The sequence below is a fragment of the Motacilla alba genome, chromosome 3 (genome assembly GCF_015832195.1).
Source record: "Motacilla alba alba isolate MOTALB_02 chromosome 3, Motacilla_alba_V1.0_pri, whole genome shotgun sequence".
Taxonomy (NCBI): Eukaryota; Metazoa; Chordata; class Aves; order Passeriformes; family Motacillidae; genus Motacilla; species Motacilla alba.
In genome coordinates, this window is record NC_052018.1 from 80846662 (window position 1) to 80870502 (window position 23841).

Sequence of the window (23841 nt, forward strand, 5' to 3'; positions counted from 1 at the left end):
TCTGTTGTTCAGGGAATGAAGATGAGCAAGGATGAGAAAGGGTCAAGGGCAGTCATTGCTCCTTTTGAAGTGAGTGACAAAGGTCCTTCATTGCTGGAGGTGTGACTTCCTCTCCACAGCAAGCCTTGAGTCCTGCACATAATCCCAACACGTCTGGCAGCACTTGGGTTCCTAGGAAATAAAACTGGAAATATGGATATGTGCCAGACACACACAGCTGAATACATTTGACTGTCATTTGGTTGGTATGAAACTCACAATCTGACAGAAAGCATAGGTGCCAAACCTGTGCTATAAGGGTCCACAGAAGAGACACATAGAAGCATATATGAAAATGAATGCAGATCTTTTCCCCCAACAAGCACCCATTGAGATGGACTGGGTTTTGGCCATCTGGAAGCTTTTCCCAAGTCAGCACTTGCCAGGATAGTTCCTGAGTGGACAGGACCTCCAAGCTACCTAGTTGTTCCTGGAGGTTATGAAAGTGGTCTTTGAGCAATGTAAAGCATTTGTGTGGTCACAGCCAGCAAAGCTATGCTCAGTGGTTAAATAGCAGATGTCAGCCTCCAAAACTGCCAGATCGGCAACTGTCAAGACCACTAACTATCATAAACCGTAAAATCCACAGATGGCCTTTTCCAGAGCAACTAAATATTCACTTTGTGTTCATCTCAAAGACTGGGAACTGAATTTTTTAGGCTTCGTCCCTCTTCAGTGTCTTCCAGGCAGATACTGTCAGCCAAAATGAGGGTGTGCTCCCAGAAGCCTGGTTTGCAGATGGATGTGGAAGAGGAACATAGTTTAGCAACAACCTGACCTCCTGGTTTTCCAATAGCTAGAGAGCTTATTTGGGGCCACATTATGGGGTTGGTCAGGTTTCCACCCTAAACTTGACTTTTAATCTGGCAAGTTAGTGGTTTTAAAGACAAAACTTGGTAATTGTTAGGGCATTACTTTATAAGAGCTATCAACAGTTCCAGGCAGGCCTCATAAGGACACCAGCCTTTGCCAGGTGTGAGCCCCTGCTTCCACTCTGTGAATGAAACCTTTCCTTGCTGTCCTGTGCCAAATCAGAAGTGTGTGGCATTGGGGTCTGTAGGGCTCCAGATTTGACCAAGAGTGAATTGATTCTGTTTGCAGCTCATCTAGAGCTCCTCACCATCAGTTCTGTCTTAGACAAAGTCTAGGACTTGCACTAACTCATTTTTCTGTTTCTGTCTCTGTAAGGCACTTTGGGCTCCTTAATACTGACGCGGCTGCATGATAACAGCAATGAAGATAAATCACCTCAAAAGTAGGCAATAAGCCTTTTAGCTCTTTAGAGCAAATCAGAGCTATTCTGAACAGCCCACAGACGAAATAAATGGCTGTTTATCTTCATTTACAGATACTGTGGAGAGGCACAGCATGCAAATTCACAGGCCTGGGGCAGCTAAGGTAGCACAGGGCTTGCTGCTCTAAGAGGGGAAAGGAGGAGGCTGTCTCCTCCCCACCATCTTTGCCAGCCTCTGCCACTGTATCCACCTCAATATTTTTCCTTTAAAAGAGGTCAGCATAAACAACTGCATTCCCTACAACTGTGACTGCTGTATCCGCCACTCTGGTGTATTATACTAAGATAGAAGAAAAGACTTTATTAAATTCTCATGAAACTGTTAACCAAATATTTAATGCCTACCACCCTAACATGTCCCTCCTAAAGTAAGGAATATGAGAAAATAATCAGCCAGCAGATGATGCAAAAGATGTTTTGAATTATTTGGGTTTTTTTTTTAATCTTTCCCACAGGAAATAAGATTTATGGTTTTCTTCTGATGGGAAGAGCTCAGTGTCCTTATCAGGGCTTATCTAGGTGTTGGTGGGCATGTGAGATTTGCCCAGAGAGCTCGTTCACATCTTGTCCTCCAAGCAAGGTGCTCTCTTCATTATCAACAGGGAATGCCACAATCATGAGCTGAAGGCAAGCAGATACTGTGCACACCTCTGCAGCAGCTCAGGGGCCTGCTGAACCTGCCACCACTGCCTCTCTGAGAGAGAAAAATGTCTTGAGTAATGGACACAAACTATTTTTATCACTCCCATGTGTTACTTACCTGCATGGTGGCCAAAGGAAATGTGATACAATTGCTAAAGATGATAAAAAATTATACCTATGAATACATCTTTTATATTTGTTTGGTCTCAGATTTTTTCCCCTGCTCACAGATGCAAAAGAGCAATCCCTGTGTATATGCATAACCAGCTTATGTAAAAGCCTGACCATTTCAGGTCTATGATTGTGTTTTCTTTGTGTTTCTGGACAGCAGCAGGGAAGTTAATGTTGCTCTGCTTGCTTGTAGTATTTCTGTCATTGGTACCAAACCCAGCAATTCCTTACTGTTTTCTAGTGAATTTGCTTCTCAGTAACACTTGCTTCATAGAACCCCTTTGGTAATTTTATTTTCATGTTTGATCTTGCTCTCTTTGTCACTTTCATTGTTACAATACCACATCCTCTTGTGGGTCAAAAGCATTCTTCAGTATGAAATGATGCCATGAAATGCTCTTATCTAAAGTGAAAGAGTCAAGAGGAGGAGGCAGATATATTGGTAAGATAAAAGTAAACATTTAATGCCACTATAGTTTGATTTTTTTCCAGACATCATATTTTTGACAATGTTTCACACCTCAAATACCACAAAAGGGATATTTTTTAGCCAGCAAACAATAAACTTTACAATTTTAATGGCAAAAGGTTCAATGCATTTGTTGACAAACTTGGAAATGGCTGTGACTTTCCACATTTTGAACTTGTCCTCATGCTGTTCTTTCTCCTTTTTTCCCCCATAAAATTTAGTTGATAAAATATGATAAAATATATGTGTGTGTATATATATATATATATATATATATATATATATATATATATATATATATATATATATATATATATATATATACTACTGATACATCTCCTGGAATTGCCCAATGATGGGACCAGAATAAATTCAACATCTATCAGTTTCTCTCCTCGTTAGCCCTATTTTATACCACTGTTATAATGAGAAAGAACATAGCCATGGACAGAGTGAAAAATGGATTTAGCAAACATACACTTCAATGCATAGCACTTAGATAAGCATTTCCAACCATGATGTGTAAATAAATTATAAAATACAAGCAACTCTATAAAACAAGAACATCCTGAGTTTACAAATAAATTATATCCTTCATACATAGAATATGATGTGGATGTGGATGTTAGTAACCAGCAGTTTCAGCTATGGGTGGGAAAGAAGTAAAATGTAGAAAAGTTAGTATCTATGCATACATAAAACATATATGTATGTGTGCTACATGTAAATACTCACACACATACATATACAATAAAGGTGAATACATCCATATCTATAGTATATAGAGAATATGTAATATAGCTGAAACTGCCTCAAGCACCAATTTATTACCATTATTATAAAGTTTGCTCAATACTTAAGTAGGACCACTCAAAGTAAGATGGTTGGGGTTGTGTTTTATTTCCTGTCCAGGAGGGTTTGAAGGTAGTTTGTTAGAAATACTATAGCTGAATGCTACTGAATGCTACTATTTCAGCTACTTGCAGCACCTCCATTCTTTGCAGAATCATCATGCCCTTTGTGAGCTTCAAAAGTTTGCATAAGTGAGCACGAGACTGCTGTTTGTGAATTTGGTGGCAAAAGGGTGCTACATTTCCAAGGGAATTTTTTTTTTTTTGCATTTGTTTTGAAAGGTTGCTTGAGAGGAGAAAGAAGAAAAGATAAAGACAATAATAAAATGGTTTATTATTTCCAGGAACAGGTATGGAAGCTCAGATAACCCTGGGATGAGCACACAATAAATGCAAGAGAAAGAGAGATTATTAACTTTGCATTGACAAATCATTCACAGTTTTGTTTGCTATGGTTATTTGGAAACCTCTTACAAATCTTAGGATAGCTAGCAACAGCCAGCCTTGTGTCTTCAAAAATTGCTGTGTGTTGCCAATGCAAAAGCCTGTGGAGTTAAAAAACACAGACCATGAGGATATCAGGATTAAGTGAGGTATGCCACCATCCATGGATTTGAGAAGAAACGCCTCTCTCTATGGTCATCATTCACTCCTATTGGTATTTAATGACCTCTGCAGTGAGCTGGTGCATCCCTGATGCTGTGCAACCACCCTTTCCATCATATGAACTGGCATCAGAGGTCGCTCAGCCTCTGGCTTAGGAGAATTGAATTTGCTTCTGCAATGCAGAAGCTTCAATTTACAATTTTAACTCTGTTAGGACTAGACAGAAAGCTTCACAGACCACCACAAGTCCAGGCTCTTAGTTGATGTAACTATGCTGTATGCCTCAAGCATGTGCAGAAATTGTGGGTTAAACAGCTGAGATTATGAAATATCTTGCTGTAATTTCATGAGACTCTGAAATATAGAATAGTTCATCTGGAATACTTTTACAGGCTTTAACAGGTTCGACATGGGAATTGCAGCAATTTGGCTACAGAAGAACCTGGGTAAGAAAAAACCTTTTAAAGAAGCCCTTGAAAGAGTTTTAAGCATAGGTTTTCCTATAGTGTGGCAGTGGCATAAGTTAACTTCATCCAGGTGAGTGCAAGGGGAATGGTTTTGTAGGCAGGCACTCCTTGGAGGAAGGAAGATGAGTGGTGATGTTGCCACCTGTGAGCAGCTCTGCCACTTCCCCTCAGCAATGTGCAAGGGGGCCGGCCATCTCAGGCTGTGTGCGTGTGTATTTATCAGTGCATGTACAATTTTTGTTTATACAATGATTTTTAGCTCATTAAAACAATACAGCAAAATCACAAACATTTGTAAAAGGTGATTTTTATAAAAGAGTCTATATTCTTCTGCAGTCATCACATTTGAATTCCATGCCATCCGTCCCTAAGACCAGCCATATTATTGAGAGAAATGAAAAAAGTGAAGAAATAAAACCCACACTTCAAGACAGACTTTTCTGTGAGCAAACATGGGATTTGGTATGCATTACTCCCAGCATCACTCCCAGCTTTCAGCCTCTATAATTGCCACGTTTAGAGATAAAAGAAAAAAATGCCAATGTGGTATCTTGGTCCCTTTTTGTACATTCTATGCAGCTCTCACTAAGAATCATGTCAGAAGATCATGCCATTACTTTGTGCCAGCTACTCTTTTATGGACCTGCAAGTTTTAGAAGCTAGGATTTATGGCAGTGGGTCTTCTTAGACTGCATTGAAGACAGATGTTCAGCAAAAGCCCTGTGTGTGGCCCTTACATGAAATAGGGGAGGTGTTAAATATGTAAGAGTAGCATGATCTTCTACTATATAACTAAGAGTAAATACCCCAAAAAATGGCAGGCAGATGAATTTTCCTCACAACTGGGTTTACTTTGTTGTAACTTTTCTGATTCTTAATGCAATTGTGCCTCAGTTTTATCAGAGCAGGTGAGATGAGAAGAAAACCTAAGAAAGGAGAGTATTAGCTTCCTTCCTTGTCCTTCTGTAAAGTAAAACTTTGGATTACTTAGATCTGAATGAATTGACAAGGAATTGTTTTGAGGCAAATGCAAGGCATGCATGGCAAAAGAAAATATGTGTCATAAATGTACCAGAAATTAGAGCTCTCCCACACCATTCAAAGCACAAATTGACCCAGCTCCCAAAGCCAGAGCAGTTTCTGCCTGCTATGAAAGCTGACACAGACAAGAAGGATGTCTGAATCACCCTAAGCACAGCCGAACTCTCCAGCCTACGGTTACACATGAATTTATGGCTACAGAGCAACTCCTGTCCCTTGTATGGATAAGGTTCACCTATGGCAAGAGCAGCAGTTCTCAGGAAGCGCCCCCAGGTGCCAGAGGGGACGTGGAGCAGTGCTGGTGTTCCACAGTCCTCTCACAGCCCCACAATGACGAGCTGCGATCTCCTGTGATGCGTGCGAACAAAGAATTAACCTTCAAACCTAATTACATTAACACTGCTGTTTCCTGCTAAAGCTGTCCCAGGGAAATAAGATTGATTTCTGGATGTGAAAATAATTAGGCATTACATTCGTGTTGGTCTTGTGTATTTTGGGCTGCATGATGCCTTTTAAAAAATCAGCATAAAAACAGCATTATGCTGGCAATGCCTTAAAGAATGGGGCTTCCTGGATGACTTGCAGAAGTGTATGTATCTTCTCTAAAATGCTGGCTACTGCAAACTGAGATCAATTTCATAATAAAGTGCTGAATGTGTCGTGTGTTTTGCAAATACTTGAGTTACAGTAATATAAATTTTGAAGTAAAAAGCTGTTTTCAAGAAGATAACATTTTATCATGTCAAATCTCCATAAATGAAATGACAGAAAGTCAAGAATGCATATGGATTTTAGAATATGAATACTAGTATATTATGGGAGTTAATGGCTGCTCTAATTAGGTCCACAGAAATAAAATATTTGTAAGTACTGCAATTCTGCTCAATTAGTACATATTTTTTAGTATGCTAAATTCATCCCTGGTGTAATCAATTTGGTTTCAGGGATCAATTTTTGTCCATTGTGATAAACACAGTGAACATCTGCTCTTACTCTTTAAAATAATGGCTAGGTACACGTGCTTTTTGCTATGCCTCCTAAGCTACAGAAGTACCAAATGGAGCATCAATGAATAATTGAGTTATTGTGGGTGAGGAATATTACATGCAATACGTATTTTACAATAGCTCCAAAATGTGTCCACTTGGTTTACGGAAACATCATCACTCCTGTGTAAGTCATGGACTGTGTGCAGGGATGACTTCCTAGGCTCTCTGCCGCTGTACTCAATCCATGGGGCCCTGCAGAGAAGACATTGGGTCCAAAGAACCAATACATAGTAACTGCTACTGAAATTGCTATAAAGAGAAGAAAGCCAGATAAATTGCAATGTTTGGGGGATTTTCAGAGTTGGTTGGGTTTTGGTTTTTTTTTGGTTTTTTTTTGAGAGAAATGGATATGTCCTTAATACTTACTTAGAATATAACTTTCATGATAGGAAATTACTGTGGAACAGACTAGAAAGTGACTTTCACACAGGACCCTTTTTTCCCCTCCAAATAATCCTATAGATTGTAAGTAGAATTTTCTACAAAATCCAGTGACAAAGGCAACAGAGTGAGTAAGACTCATTATTACAGGTTGTAGAGCACTAAAAGAAAATAAAACTATACAAATGTTACTTCTACTTTTTAAAAAAGCTTTTCTGTTCACCTAACCACTAGAAAATCTACCAGTAATATTTTACCATTGGGACTTGCTGCTTGGGGTATTGTAAGACGGCACTGATACGATGGTGCAGGTAAAAGAAGAGTTGCACTTAAGTAAGCAGTTAATTGATGCATTTTGAGTATATTAAATGAGAGTCTTATTTCCTCAAAAGCAACAGGAGGGTAGCACAAACGTATGCGAGAGAGGAAGTTTCCTGAATGTGCTCATTTCAGTATAGAGGAATAAGAAACCTAATTCAACAAAATAATCCTCAAAATAATCCTTCAGGCTCGTATGTAATTAAAATGCTGTTTTGCACATTTGTTTATGAAATATAAAGGATGTTCCTTCCCACATACTGTTTTGTAGATAAAGAGGCCAACTAGTAGAATAACTGGATGTGTAGGGAGGTGCTGACCCTTGTCCTTTTGATGTCAATGTGAATTTTGCCATGGCTTCAGGTACTGAGGATTAGTAAAGATGCCATAGCAAACATGCTTGTAGTGCTGTATCAACTCATTTGCTTTATTTCCAGATGTGCTGAGCTGAGCAGAGCCTGCACTCCTCAGGTACATCTGTGAGTATGGACACACTGGGTCACGGATCAGAAGCTGACAAAACACGTCTCTCAGTGGTATATGTTGTAAAGAGGTGAAGCTAAATGTTATCTATCATAGTCTCAGGAAAGAACAAATCGCTCATTTTTGGACTGATAAACATGGGAACCCTTAGCCTAGAGGGCAATTTTCCAGCAAGTTACTAGCACCAGAAAAAAGGGTTAGGATAAAAGTACCTCCTCATTCATAACTCCAGCCAGTACAAAGCAAAACATATATGAACAAGAAAACAAGTTATGGGGTTTGGATCAAATGGAAAAGATATTTACTTCACAGTAATGTCACTTCTCTCTCATACACTGCAAAACCTACAGGCTGGGAAAACGATGGTGTTCTCCAGCATACAAGAGAGTACAGAAGAGCATTTGAACAAACCTTATTCTCTGCTAGAAATATGTTTGTGTCATCTGGGAAAGCTGAATTTCTCTTTGAGTGGCCTTACTCTGGTAACAAGAAAAGACAGTTAACATTTATTCATATGTTGTACTGATTAGGAAATATCTCTACAAACACAAGTTACTTAGAAACAGCAAGTCTGAAATAGGAGAAAACACCAAGAGAAAAACAAGCTGTAAATACATTTCAAAAGTGTATTTGTTTTTTTTTTTCTTTTTCTTTTCTTGACTAGCACCATCTGTACACAATAAAGTATGAACATAAATGTTTGGATAACAAAGATTTGCAAGGCACTTGAACAGTTTTTCTGGATAGGTTTTCTTTTAATGAACCTCTCAATGAAGTCCCACAACCACCTTTCCTCCTTCCTCAGCTAATGCAGGGAAAGAAGTGTCTTCTGCCAGCAGTTCTTATTTACAGACACGTCCTTAAAAGGTTCCGCAAAGTGCTCTTTTAGGCTAAGAGTATCAACAACCTTCTATCTCCATTTTCCATGCTTGTTCTGTTTGTTTTTTAATATTACTCCTCTGTATAGTATAGCAAATCTCTCATACACACAGCTGAGACTTGACTCCAACCTTCATCCTCATTCTTTTGTCTTTGGGATGCTGTTTGGAAGGGAAAAGAAGGATGGCAGAGATGCACATTGAAATTCTCTTGAGGTTCATTCTTTATCGGCGTCTAGAGGTGATGTCAAAACAGGTGATCATCATGAGATGGGCCTTGCAGAAGTTGACGCGGTTTTCCAAACGCTCAGTCACACATTCTAGGGCCTCCAAGTATTCCAGAGAATCCAGCTCAAATACCTGCTCCAGATCAACTGTGAGAAAGAAAATACACAGATAGGAAACGTAGACCATACTTAGTGATGACTGGTGGGAGAGTCAGAGCTAATTCAAGTCTTCAAACTCATCAGCACCATATACAACATCACCTCTGGCTTGCCATTGTCTTTAAAAGTTGCCTTTTCTGTTTAATGATTATTAAAATGACACAGCAGCTTACCCACAGTGAAAAATACTCTTAAGTTGCATTGGATGCTTTCTGGAGCGATCTGCTCCGCCATCCTTACCAGAACTGCAGATGCCTTTGCCATGCTCCATCATCCTCCAGCATATGTTGAATATTAAGCATGTACTTTCTCACACATTCTGCTCACCAGAAAGAGCTTTAAACAGCTGCTCTCTCCTGGGAGGGCAATCCCTTTGTTGAATTCAGAACTTGGAATTTAAAACAAACCTCTAGGCTCCCTGTTCCTCACACCTCTCCCTATTGCATGTGATTCCCACTAGACCACTCCAGCAAGGCAAGGGAAGGCACACACATCAATCCCTCCAACACAAGCGCCCAGCAGCTTCTATGGAAGCCAAGTGTGAGATACAATGTCTGAGCCAGCACTGCCCATCATATCTGGTTCCTGATGTCTCTGCAGCCCTCCAGGCTTTCTGCACTTACCACTTGGAATTAGAAACAAAGGCATCACACAGTATGGGGACAGCAGTGCATAACAAATTCTCTGTCTCTTTAAAACTGTCCTTTTTAATAAACTCTCTTCCTTTATGGTGTTCCTGAAATCTATACTGTGGTTGTTTTGCAGAATGTACCAATCTGGTGTCAACTTAAAGCAGCTGTTAAAGGAAGAGTTAGGATGTTGCAAGGGAATACACCAGCCAGCCTCCTTTTGCCACTTGCAATTATCCTAAATAAACTTTTGCATATTGTGGGTTTTTTCTATAACTCTTTGATATGAACTTATCTGCTTGCTAATACTAAAAATTGTTGTATAAGTACTGCAGTACTCTTTACGTTTTTTTTCCTTAGAAGTGCTGAGGTCCTTCTTCATTTGAATGTGAATGCCCTTTAAGCTCTCTGAACTTTACACATCTATAGTTATAAAAAATGGGCCAAATTTCATTTCATTTCATGTAAGCCCACTGCTGCCAAGGGACAAGTTTGCTCCACAGTGTTATTTTTTGGTAGAAGAGCAGATTTATAATATTGCTCATATGTTTGAGTGATCTGAGGCCAAAAGAAAAATCTCATTTTCAGGAGCTGTGGACTGAAACGCGTGAACGTTAATCTACCAATGGCAACATCCACCATTAGAATGCTGTACCATTTCAACCTTCATCTCTCAGGCAAAAAGGATTGTTCAGTTCTACTGTTAACATTTAATAAGAGTTATAGAAACTGTGTCTAGAAAGACAGTCAATCTAAAGCTTGCCCTAAGGTCCTATGTTGTTTCATTTTAGTTTACAAACAAGAGCTTACATCTCACTCTTACCAGACATTTCTGCTTCCTTGCATCCCCCCTATTAAATAAATCAAAGGAAACCTATGAGTTCAGGCAATAAAACAATGCTCTTACATTCACTGAGCCACTTATTAGGATCCAGCATCAGGTACTGTTTGGTCACCTCCAGTTCTCTCATTAACCATTCATACTTGGCCTTGACCTCAGCGATTCTCTGCTGGCGATGCTCCAGGATTTTCAGCTTGGCATTGAAACATATCACCTCCTGCCAGCCAGGAAAAAGAACCAGGGAAAGAATAGGTGAAGAGGAGAAGAAATACCCAGGTCCATTCAGTGAAATGATCTCCCAATCAATAATACTGACAATGAGCCGTTTATTCTGGAAGCTTATGAATCACTGTATGAAATCATCCATCATCTGCTTTATTTTTATTGCTTTTGTTTGGTTTTCATGTTTTCCATCAGTGAGCTTTGGAGACTTTGTAATGGTAGTTAATAATAAACCATAATAATTAATACCAGGCAGCATCTTGATATTAGATTAACTGTAGGAAAACATTTCTTTTTTTTTTCACCACAGTTTGGCTAAGAAAATCTAAGCTCTTGGGAGTAGGAAATCCATTGTTTGCTGTATTGAAAGCCTAAATACACCCCTGTGCTTGGTGCATAAGTAATGCATTAATCATATTTTTAAATAAGAGAACTGGTAGCAATATCAAATTTGAAACATCCTTAAACAAAGGGAGTATGTTATGAAAAGCTCTAGCAATTCATAGTCATTAATAAAGAAGATATATTTTCTGTAAACCTCTGAAGCATAGTAACAGCATGAGGTGCAGTGCTGGAGACAGCCAGCCTGGCCTCACATGACTTCTGAGGGGTGGCAGCCACAAAGACGTGCAACAAATTAAACCATCTGAGGACTGTGCTACCCTTGCTAGTGTGGAAACAATTCCAATGACAGAACTATCCTCATCCAAGCCTGTGTGAAGGTCTCAACACTATTTCACAATCTCCTCTGTCCAAAAATCTGCTGTGGGTGAAGTGCAGTGGAAACCCTGCTCCAAAAAGTTTCTCCAAACATCACAAATAGCTTCAACAAGTGTCAGAGGCTAGGAAGAAAAAATGCCTTAAAATAATAATGAAGTCTATGAAGTCCATCATTACTCTAAAATACTCAACCTCAGATACTCCTCCCAATCTTACGTTTTAAGTGCTGACCTTTGCCATTTAGGCCCGCCAGGAGACTACATGGATGGCACTCACCTTGCTGTCCCCACCTCGCCGTCGCTGGAGCCTTTCCACATCATCTATCTCATAGACTTTGATCTCAAAGGGCTCCCCCAGCCCCCTCTGCCCACTCCGCAGCGGCCCATCCACCCAGCGGACCCCAGGGCTGTTGGCAGGCTTCCTTGCTGGGGAGGTGGAGTCAAGGGATAGAGCTGGAATCAGCCTCCTCCTCTGTGACCCTGCCAATGGAGAAAGTGCCATTGTATGTTAGCACAGTTATTGTTCTCCTTTTCATTGCAGAGAAGTCTACAAATGATGTATGTTTGGCCTTCTCAGACACAGAAGAAAATGGAGGGAAAAGCCAGGGAGGCCATGGGAGCTGTAGCTGCAATGTGCAGTGCCCACCCACCGTGAGTGACACCCTCAGTGTTCCTTGGTGCCTGACTCCAGGATCTGACACTCAGAGGGCACATGTCCCCTGAAGGTGACAGAGCCTGTGTCTGCTCCCCGGTGATTAGGTCTCAGCACATACAGGTAAGCCAATGAAGAACCTCAGCCGGATGGGACTGATCTAGCCTGGCTTTCCTATCTCTTTACTGCTACTGACCCTTTCAGTCAAAGGACAAGCATCAGCCAGCCTCTGCAAAGTGCCTATCATGTAAGATGCCAAGTCATGGCCTACGGTAGAGCAAGGAGGAAAAAAATGTATGTCCCTGGTGTAATGGCAGTGATTTGTTGGGAGAAAGAACAAAAGCACACACACAAAAAAATAAAATCAACAGGGTGCATTTCCTTGCTTCGTTTAGTACAATCAAAGCAATGTCTTGGTTGGGAAAGGAAAAAAGTTTTGTAGCTGACACAGGGTCTTTCCTAAGACACAGCAGGAATAAAAAGGATGGGAGAAGCCAAAAACAAAAGCTGGAGCCAGCAAGTTTGAATGAAACTATTAACTGGCTTTCTTGGCTGCAAATACATAAGTGATGCCAGCCAGCAGGGAAGAGATGCCTAATGATCATGCAGATTTTATTTTAAAAATAAGATAAAATAATTTCTAGAAATTTCCCACATTACATTTATTGAGACTTGAATGTAAATAGTTTCAACATGTCTGTCAACTTGGTGCTTCAACAAAAGCTAAAAAAACCCCAAAATATCTATTGATTGCCTAATTTTTGGATTTTCAAGTAAGAAAGTATTGCTTAGTTTCATTCATGGGAGTCTGCTTCTATGCTGACTAAGAACTATTCACATCTTATCTGATTTCTGAGTACAATAATCTGTGCTAGAAAGCAGTAGGTCTGTGTTAGAGACAAGTAATTAACAAGTAATTCTAGCTTTAAAATGGATGAGAATGGTCTATTGAAAAGCCTGGTCTACAGAGCTTTTATTTGGATACATCTGAGATAACCCAATGCAGGAAAAAGAAAGCACAGCCAGAGCTGATTGACAGAGTTCTGGGTAGACACGGAACTCTACAAGGCCCCTTTATACCAAACAATCTGAGACTGCCATCCTATGACACTTATCATAGCTGTGTTTATTGCTCAAACTGCAGCCCAGCAAAAAAAAAAACTCAAGCCAGAACAAATGAAGCCTTACAAATACCAGCAAGCAGGAGTTATTTTAGTTCTCTGGTACCAGTCACTGGAAGACAATGTCAGCATTCCCTTACCTTGAATGCATTTCAGTTAATCTCTAGATTAAACTGCCTGATCAAGAGAAGAGTCAGATCTTGATAAAAGGAAAAGCAAGACCTGACCCATTACCATAGCCAAAAACTGACAACAAGAAGACAGACTGGGAAGACCCCAACAAGCTGTGATTCTAAGGGTGACTCCTGTCAGCCGTGCTAGAGAAAGGTAATCAAATGCTGTGAGCAGCTGCATACTTGAAGAGAGGTGAGAGAGCATTGTGGACTATTCAATTTTATTACATGAAGGGAGAGATCCTGAAATAGGCTCAGCCCCTCCTGGGAAACAAGTTCTCCACTTGCTTAGATGGGAAGGGCCCCGAGTATCATCCTAGTTTCACTCAAGATCAAAAGGATTCAGGCATTAAATAAGTTTTTTAATACTTTTGAGCCTTTTGGACATGGTGTCTTACAGAAGCAGTCTCTCAAATTTGGTCTGAGTGTAAATACAATCTCTTTGCTGTTTGACAACTTTTAGAGTCAGCGATATCGATAAGCATCAGATCTGACCCGCTGTTTAATGCACCCAGTGCTGTTAATTATTTTTTCTTTCTGCCCCACAGTAATGGCCCCATCTCCTTTTCTGACATGCCTTCAGACTTGCTCTAGCATTTCAAGGAAGCAGCTGAGCAGACTGGAAATTCCTTCTGCCCAGATCTCCATGCATGGCTGCATTACAACTAAGTGCCTTTTTCCGTGATGTTTGATTTTCTTCCTCTTTTCCCCACTGTGGCTGTTAAATCCACCTTCTTGTGTAATGAAGCACTTTTAACCCCACTGAAAAAACTCTCTTTCCAGCCAAAGTCCAGGTCCAAGACTCTCTAGAAATGCAGGTGGATGGTTCCAATGCACCTTGCCAATAGAACAGCAAAAGGGTCCTACTTTGAGCAAAGCAAAACAGATTGCCGGGGTATAAAGCAGAGGAATGATAGTAATTTTTTTTTACATTTTGTTCCCATTCACATCTATTTGGCTCAATGGGAAGCAGAATCCTGCGGTGTAGAAGGAGGGCTCCAACCTGAGGCTTCCTTTAATAGCACTTGGCCCTTGGGAGAGGGGCAGCTGAGAGTGCAGCAGTGGCAGGAGACATTAACTCATTGTTTTTCTAGCCAGAGCTCGTGTCTGGGCTGCCTGTGAGTTATGACAACAGGACAGGCTGCAGCTCATGGTGCACTGGGGCAATGCAGCAGGGCAAAGCTGCCTCATACAGCCTCCTTGCCACCCTCTGCCAAGGGTCTCCTCTGGGACACAGGTGACCTGCACGGGGCTTCCAGGGGGTACAGCTGGAGGAGAAAGAAAAAGAGAGAAGTCTGATTATATGCACCTTGAATGATGACTCAGGATGATTTATTTGAGGTGTAGAGTGCTGTGAGGAGAAACTTAAAATGAAAGATCTTCTTCCTCTTTCCAGTAAGGTAAAAGAGGATCTAGTTTGTTCTAAACACGCACTGATTAATAGGCTTTTTATTAGCCCAAGTACAGAAAATAATGGTGCCATTTAACAGGAGACTCCTGATACTGACCTCTGCATTTAGTCTCTGGTTTTTATCTTATTTTACATTAATTTGGATCAGTAAGGAGATACAGCCTAAGCAGAGCTTTGGGGTAAATACCACAAAGCAGCTGACAGCTTTCTCATCCCTAACAACACACAACAATTAAATTGTTAAAATTAATGTAGTTTTCCATTCATATAGAAAATATCCATTTGAAGTCCCAAATTTATTGGGTGCACTTGATGCAGTTAGGATCTCATCAATTTTGACTCTATAATAAATTACATGCTTTATGGAATTACAGCACACTACTCCTCTATTCCCTAGGTATGACTTATGAAGAAAGTGGGCAGCCAGGGAGCTCAACAGGAGCAGATCTCAGCACCCTCCCACCTCTGCCCCACCTCTGCACCTTGGCAAACTGGCTGATCCTCCCACCATGTAAACAGAATTCATTCCTCCATTCAAAAAATAAATTTATACCCAAAATCAATCTGAAAGAAACACAGTAAGATGAACCCAGGGTAAAATAACTTCACGTTCATTTATGAGCATGCAGTATGTAAAGCAAAATGTCATTTGCTAAATGCCCTGAAGGATATGTTTTTCACTTAGTTTGAATTTATCCACTCTCAGAATAACCTCTCTAGAACTTAGCTTGAGTATGAATAACCAGGCTGTGGAATAGCCATGAAAATACACAGAAATAAGATTTGCTTTTGCAACAGATCTATTGCTCTGCCTTAAGCTCTAGGTTAAAGTTTGGCCAGGTTAAGTTTAAGATAAAGAGAGTAGCACGGCAGTGAAGGCGTGCCGTGTGAAAGTAGATCTGACTGAAGAGTGGCACTGAAGCTACAACATATTTCAGCAAAGGTAAGCCCAGAGGAGCCTCAAGGTATGAGAAATACAGACCAAGGTATGTGAGGGTAACTTTAAGGATAAAAAGGCACACTGACCTCAGCGAAATTGCCAAACTGCAAAAGGATGTGTGCTTGTAAAAGTATGTTTTGACCAGGGCAAAAGCTCTAAAAAGTCTGGTTTTGCTTAAGTTCTGTATATTTTGGAGTGCTCCCCTTAGGCTTCTTTCCAAGCACACATTCCAGATTGAGCATCTTTTCTGTCAAAAAGGTAAAGGCAAAAACTTCAAGTACAAAATCTTAATGAAAACCAGTGTGCTGTGTATCTCTTCAAAGCAGGATACGTTCAAATGGGATGCAAAGCAACTGCTGTCCTAGAAATTTCAAGGTGTTTCAAACAGAAAATTAAACTGTAACTTGATATAACAACATTTAAGAAGTTTATATTGTGTGCTCAGAGGCGGGATGTGGAGCCAAAGCTATTCCCCATAGCACTTAATGTTATGAGATGCAAAATTGCCTTTCTGTACAGAACCTGTTCCTCAGCATTTTGGTTTTTCTCACCAGACAGTCCAAAGAAATTACAAAAGCCAGACCTGGCTAACTAGAGCAGTACCCCTAAGCTGTTCCTTCTGTGGCTCCAACAGCAATAGCACCAATGTCAGTTGTAGCATCAAGCTTTTCTTACTAGCAAAGATTATCTATCCTATTTCCTCTGCTGCTCCTCACTGTGTGACAACAGGGCTCCTGCTCTGTTTGAGTCTAAAATGTAATGCTGACTTTGCCTCTTATTTCCTAGTGGGATCTGCCCTTAAGGTCAATTGTCCATGACTGAACCAACTCCTCCCCTCTCCTTTGACCGCCTTCCTCCTAGCTCACTTTATTGCCAATGCAGAGCACACAGCGATTCACTCCATGGATTTCCATACAGTTTGCACAGTTCCTCTCCTGAAGGGGAAGTCATTGCCAGTGCTTTCAAGTGGAAGTCCCCTCTGATGATGTGGGGATTTCACCAGAAGTATTTAGGGTTCCCATCTTGAGGTCAGTACTCCAAACACCAAAGAACCAAGGTCTATATTGCCAGAAAATCCAAACAGCAATCACTCACCCTCACAACCAAGATTACACAGATTGCATAGAAAGGACCATGTTGCACCCAAATACCTGGAATAGGATACACTGAGAGGATCCATCATTCAGAAGAGAATTTTCTATGTCCATTTCACTGTAACATAATTCAGGCCATATTCTGTATTGACTATTACGCAAGCCCAATGTTGTGAATTGATAACAAGTACAAGAACACTTGAGGCAAGAAATCACTTGCTTCCTGTTTACTGGAATAAAGCAATGCTTGTTTATAATATTCCATCCATACCTATACCAGATATGTTCTTTCTGTATTGGTATAAGGAATACGCTGATGTGCATCCAACTTCTAATTTTCTTCTATCAACAAAGTTCATTTCCATCGACCCAGTTTATTTCTTAACCTTGCTTTCTGAATTACTATCTTGTTTTTAAAGGAGCTTTTCAGGGCAGTTTAGAGCTGGTGAATGAGCACTGCTGAAACCAGACCAGAAAGCAGCCCTCCTGCGGCGTGGCAGGTTGACAAGTAATCTGGGAGATGCTCCAGGGAAGATGCACATCACCCACAATTCCTAGAAAAAAAAAAAAAAAAGAAAAAAAAACCCCAAAACAAACAACCAGACTCTCTTCTAAACATTTCTCTCTCTTCAGGCTGGATTTTAGTTTAACAGGCATTTGTCAGCATTGTGGCATTATTTAAGAAGCTGGTTATTATTACTACTGTACTGCATTGAAGAGCTGCTCCAATCACTTGGACAGCAAAGGCAGAGGCTAGAGGGGAAAGGGCTCGAAAGCCAGAACATTAGCTCCCACCAGGACAGTGGTGGAGGCATTCCAGTGAGCCAGTTCTGTGGCAGTCAGGAGCAGGTTTTATTTACACCCAGCCTAATGGTGTGCGACTCAGTCATGCATGTTACATGAAGCCTTCACTGTGCACAATAGCCTGCTGCCACTTCCTCTATTAAATCATTCCTATGTTCATGTGGCTGAAAGCTCAGTGCTGGCATGCAGTAGTCAAGCGTGTAAAAAATGATTACTCTGATCCCTTTCAACACAGATTTGCTGCATGAAATGGCCTGGCTTTGACCTGGGAAAATCAATGCTGTTGTTTTAATGAACAAAAAAAAAAAAAAAAATTGGAGCTGAAGCCTGCATTTCCCCTCCCTCTACCCACCCCAGGGCTGTCCAGTCAGCAAGTCACATGCATGAAGTGGTCACCTGCATGCAAACAGCATTTACTCATATAATTCTAAACATCCTTTGTCATGGTAAAAGCATAGTACAGGATATCAATTAGCTACCATCACTTGTAAGCAAGTTAAAGTAGAAACACTGGGGGTGCCCTACAGCTTTCTGATACAATGGGCAATTTTCAGCTCCCCACACTGTGCTTTCAGCAGTCTAAACATGAACCAAATTCCTTTTCACTTGGATTCAACAAGAAAAGCTCAGACTCTCTTTGTTGGTGTTTTGTTTCGTCATTATCATTTTGGCCATGTTTCAAAATGCAATGCTTTGCAATATTGGTTGGGGACAGACTTTCATAATTTACAGCCCGTAGATTCAGCCTCTGGCTTTTTCTGCTGCTTTCATAGAAGGAGCTAAGTGCTTCCAGAGAGTAAACATGTTCAAATATAGAGTTTTCAGGGTTTTCCAGGAACCTCTAAATCTCCACCTTTAAAACCATCCCATCAGTGAAACCCAGAGCACACTGGCATGAGGAAAAAGGAGGCCAATTGTAGATAATTAGTCATGCCTTAACAGTCTGTCTTTTTATTAGAGTGTTTAAAATCATGTAGCAATTTGCTCTTTGGTGTTGAAAGTTAGTACCGAGAAAGAGCTGCAAGGAGTCATGAAACTTTATTATGAATGTCATCAAATGCTGCAGCAGGAATCTTTAATTACCTGTACTCAGATAATTCCCCATGCAAAGAAGATGAAAGCACATGCACAAACACATGCACACATACACACACCCAAATCCTACCCTGGACTGACAAAAGCAAGGCTCTCCAGATTCTTATGCAGCTCCAGCTCAGGGCATGGCTTTAAACTTCAACCTTTGGAAACTTTAAATTTTCCCCAGTCTTGTTTCTACTTGGCCTGACTTTCAATAATATCTCTAAGGTTTTTGTTTTCTGATGTTCACTGATACTTAACATTCAGGAAAATGTTAAGTACCAGTGGCCTTGACTGACCCAACTGGGAAGTGCTTTACTGAGAAGGACTTCATGCCCAAAGTCTGATGTCTTTGAGCTGCCTCCTTCTGTCTCACAACTTTTTCTCATGCCCCAGTCCCAGGAGAGGGCCTGTGCACACCAGCTGCGAGGCAGTGGTCCCCACCAGCGCCCAATGGCTGCTGCTCACCTGCTGCTCCCCCAGCCCTGCTTGGGCCACAGATTACTGCCCTCAGTGTTTTGCCCTGCTGGCAGAAGCCCCAGCACCAGCAAAGCTCCAAGCCCAGACTCAGCTCCAAAAAGCCTCAAAATGAGAGGAATCAAAGGGATACATTCCTTATCAGACAGCAGAAGTCTGTCCCATCTCAGCAGAGGGCTGCAAGCAGTGACAGACTGAAGCCTGTAGGTCTAACTCAATGTTACATGGGATGGGGATTTTCTTAGGCATCCAACCCTATCTCATAGGGAACTGGAAAGAATACTGCTCCAGGAAGATCAGTGTAATCTCCATAAAATGCCTTGTTTATGATGAATAATCTCAGAACCCCTCCTCTTCTGTTGTTCCCAGAGAAGGAGGTTTCCTTACAGAGACTACTGAAACACTGTAAGGGACGGGAACCTCTAAACATATGTAGGAGAGGGCAGAAAAATCTGGAAACAACACATTCATGCATGTAACATGAAAATGCAAACAGGACTTGGCTTTACTGGATAAACCTCATTAGAGCCTGGACTCTTCCTTTGCTACTACCTCACAGTGGGCAAGATCCAGAGTTAACACCAAGGCTCCATCTCTGAAATCACCCAGTCATTTTTTGCATTGAGAATTATGTTAAAGCAATGCCCACATACATCCAAATTAAATTCAGGAAAATATACTAAAAATCAAACCTGAAGAGCAAAAGGCGGGTAGATAACACTTCTGATCCAAGGACCTTGCTATTACTTTTTTTTTTTTTGTACCAGCATTATCTACTTTTATAAGCTGGTAACAAGAGAACACAGAAATTACATGAGTTGCCCAAGGTAATACAGCAAACCAGCAGCACACCAGAGAATACAACACAGATCTTGCAAGCCCTAATTTGCTGCCCTGCCTGCCTCCCTCTCGTATCTGTTGCACCCCTGGGATACAAATACAGCTTTGGTAAAACTAAAATTCAACCAGAATGCACTTCCTGATCTCATAGAGGAGTATGTACTACAAAGGCACCCTTATCACTGCCTTTCCATGGAGCGGCACTGGGCCACCACACTTGGAAGTTCTGGGGAGTTAAAAAATAATAAATAACTGCTGCAACTTGTAACTGTACAAACTATGCCCTAACACTTCAGTGCCCTGCTCAAGACAGCACTGCCCACCCAAGACAGAGGAGGCTGGAGCCAGAGACAGAAATATGGCTGAGATGCCAATTGTTTCTAACAGGGAAGGGCTAATGGAGTGAACAAAGAAATCAAAGTACAACGTATTTGTACAGATGATTGCAGGCAAAGAAGGAAGAAGGGCCTGCCACAAAAATAAAATAGCAAATGGAACTCTGTTTTCCATTGCTCAGCAAGGGCAGAGGAGTATGTACGGCAAAGTCAGTTGTGGTTGAGGTTCGGAGTCAAGGGTGTCTGTAATACAACCCTGGATCTAGCTCTCACTTGGCTGAGAGCATTGGGCAACTCAGTAACACTCTCTACCTTCATTTCTCCATCTGTAAAATGGGGCCTGGAATAACACTTACACCACAGTGTGGATTTAAGAGAAGCTATACAAAGCTTTGAAATGTACAACCACAGATCAGGGCTAGATAGCTTTGTTTCTGTCACTAACAGTCACTTTGGGCCAGTATATGCTGACATGATGTTACAGAACCAGTGTTAGATATTAGAAAAATGGGAATATTTATTAAATGCACAGGTTAGCTTCAGGGGAAAGGCTTACAAGCTTCATGAGGCAAACACATGATTTTTCAATAGGTACCAGAATGCAAGAGGAATTTTTTTATTATACTTTCTTCTAATTTTGTACATACACAATTTTGTACTGCACTGTCTGTGAACTGCACAAGTACCCAGGCAGAGCCCAAAAATTAACCTAAGGCTAACTGTGAAGGATATGAACTAGCTTTATCCTTCAAAAGCTGTCAGGGTAGGTCTGATGCTTCATGTATGACATTCAGGGCAGAAGCACCTACACATACAAATAATGCACTTAAGAGCGCTGAAAGACAAGATCTTAATCTCAAGGAAAAATGATGTCTCTCCAATGTGTCAGAACTTCAAAAGTAATTGTGAGATCTTCTGGTGATTCTCTTAAAGACTCTTTATAGCTCTTTTTACAGGGGCCTTGGGCTGATTCATGTTGATCGTGTCTGACAGCTAGCATTTCTGTTAATAATAATCATAAATAAAGTGGACAAGGTTGCCTGACCTGAAATGAGCATATCTATAGTGCCATATCCATTACAGCACAGTGAATCTGTGACCGCAAATCAGGAAAGGTCCAATGCTCTTGACACTTTGTATTAAAATAATATCTGTCTTTTAAGATCTCAGAACCTTTGTGTGCTAGCCTTTTCATTAAAAAGTGTTCCTTTTTAAGGAGATAACACACTATAAGAAAGGAGATGCTACAGAGGATGAAAGATTACAAAACTTTGGATTTTTTCATTATACAATAAAAATACATTTGTGAACAGCTCTATTCTCCCTTATACCTTAACTCCTCCTTCATGTTCTGCTGCATTGAAGTAATAATCCTGGTTTTATGCCATCATAAATCTGCTGACATGTGAAAAATTATACTATTATCAAACACATCAAAACAGAATTATGATTTCACTGCTGCCAGACCAAATGCAAACAGGAGCTGGCTTATATGAAAGTGAAGCCTGATCAATTTCTGAGCAGTGGTTTTCTGCTAGAAATAGGGATGGTGGTAAAGACTGAGTTTTTAATTTCCATAAAACCCCTAGTTGCACTTATACACAAGTCATTCCAAATAAAACAGGAATTACTTGCTGATATGGGGAACTACTTTCAAAAGTAAAGTATCAGAGATGATACACTGAGAATCTCTCCACATCAGCTTACATGTTGAATTAAGAGAGAAGCTTTGTAAATTACTTAAAGGGAGGTCAATGTGCCAGGCTATGCTGAGTCCACTGGGGCAGGCAATTTCCAAGGACACAGACAGGCCCTTCACTGAAAACCCTCCACCCCAGAGATTCATCTCCAGCATCAGGCAGATAATTGCAATGTTGCTGACTAAGGAGAGAGGAACAACCTCACACCAGCAATTAGGAAAAAAGAGATTATTTCTTGGCCAGCCAAAAAAAAGATGTATTTGGAAAAAAAGACAGGTCAAATGTTACACAGCAGTAAAAAAAGCATCAAAGCTAGGATTCCTCATGTTCCCTGCTAATGAAAGGTTCATACTTACCTCATCACTTGATAATTTTGCATACCTGCACTGCATGAAAAACCAGTGTCAATGTTCTACCCGGTAGGCTCAAGGCCTCTTCTTTCCTGGTGTGTCCTCCAGACTGCTACAAGAACAATCTTAAACCTGAGTCTCAAAACAGATCTATCCTTTTCATGACTACTGACACAATGTTTAGTCCTGCACAGGGGTTATCAAAAGCCAAAGCTGTGAGCCAAAATACAACCCTGGTATAAAATACAACACACACATATGAAGCCTGTGTGTAATTAGAACACCACAAAACCAATGCTTTTGTCACTCTTATTTCTAGCCTTGTCCAGCCTCCAATGTGCTATCAAAGCAGAGAAAAGTGAAATGAAACAAGCAGTTTTGTGAGCATCAGAGTAAACAAATATTGGTCCTCTAGTGATTCAGTTTGGGGATGAACTCTGGAGTCTAAAGAACCCAGAGGCTCTGCTTGAAGTTTTCTCAGGGTTTTTTTTGTAAAATATCTCCCTTGGGGGAGTAAGGGGGACATTCTCTAGTATCTAATCTGTTCCCTCATCTGCACAGTTGCCTGGTTTTTTTTCACAGAAATTGATAAACTTTTCCATCTAAATGACCTGTGGAAAAAGTCCATATTAGATTGGCAGCTTCTCCACAAGACACAATCAAGTTGTCAGTTTATACCCACAAATGCCATCTCTGTGGACAGCTTTGTTTTCCTTTTTCACAAGACAGAAATCATCCTTCTCTTCCTTGCAAGTTATTATTAAACAGTTCATATTTGAAAGGGGTTTTTAGAGGCAGAGCTCCTCAGAAAGAGGAAAATCAATTTATTACCATTTAAGTGAAGGGCAAGGAAAAGAGATTTTCTCAGAAGATGCAAAGTTAACTTCAGAAATAATATTCAGTCATTTGGTCTGGGCTTGCATTATGTAGAATGATCACTTTCAGATGCATCCTCTGAACAGGTACAATCAGCTCTGCATTTATGAATGTTCTTTTAATAGAAGTATCTATTGCATTCACATCTGGGCTGCACATGTTCTTTCTGCTACCACAGTCAAGAGCATAAAGAAAGGGAGAGTTATGCATCACTCTGTTCACTGGAAATGAATTCCAGAGGGAAGTATCACAGCAAGTGGAATGGCTGGTGAATTAGGAATGCTATGAGAAAAACACATTTTAGAAAGACACAGCTACTGTAGAATAAGTAGCTACTGATATTCCACATACCTGTGGCATCAGGTCCAATGTCAACCTGAATTTTTTTCAGAAGTAGGTTAGTCAGGACTTGCACTACAGGTTGGGAAAACAGCACTCAGGAAAAATGTGAGCTGACCAGCTCATGAATGGTCCCCATGCCTGTTCTGCAACTTTACGAAATTTG

The 23841-nt window shown here is 40.6% G+C and overlaps 1 protein-coding gene across 5 annotated transcripts in view; it reads right to left on the reverse strand.

Annotated features, from left to right (window-relative positions):
• Window positions 1–2378: 2378 nt before the first annotated feature.
• Window positions 2379–23841, reverse strand: part of KIF26B (kinesin family member 26B) — a 276539-nt gene continuing 255076 nt past the window's right edge. For 4 of the 5 annotated variants that reach the window (XM_038130583.1, XM_038130587.1, XM_038130585.1 and 1 more), the window contains 3 exons: window positions 11764–11966; window positions 10612–10762; window positions 2379–9063 (listed from right to left, as the gene is read on the reverse strand). In XM_038130583.1, the coding sequence (XP_037986511.1) occupies window positions 8915–9063; window positions 10612–10762; window positions 11764–11966 (503 nt within the window). In that variant the 3' untranslated portion in view covers window positions 2379–8914. The remainder of the gene's footprint in view (window positions 9064–10611; window positions 10763–11763; window positions 11967–23841) is intronic. The other variant, XM_038130584.1, reaches the window with a different exon arrangement.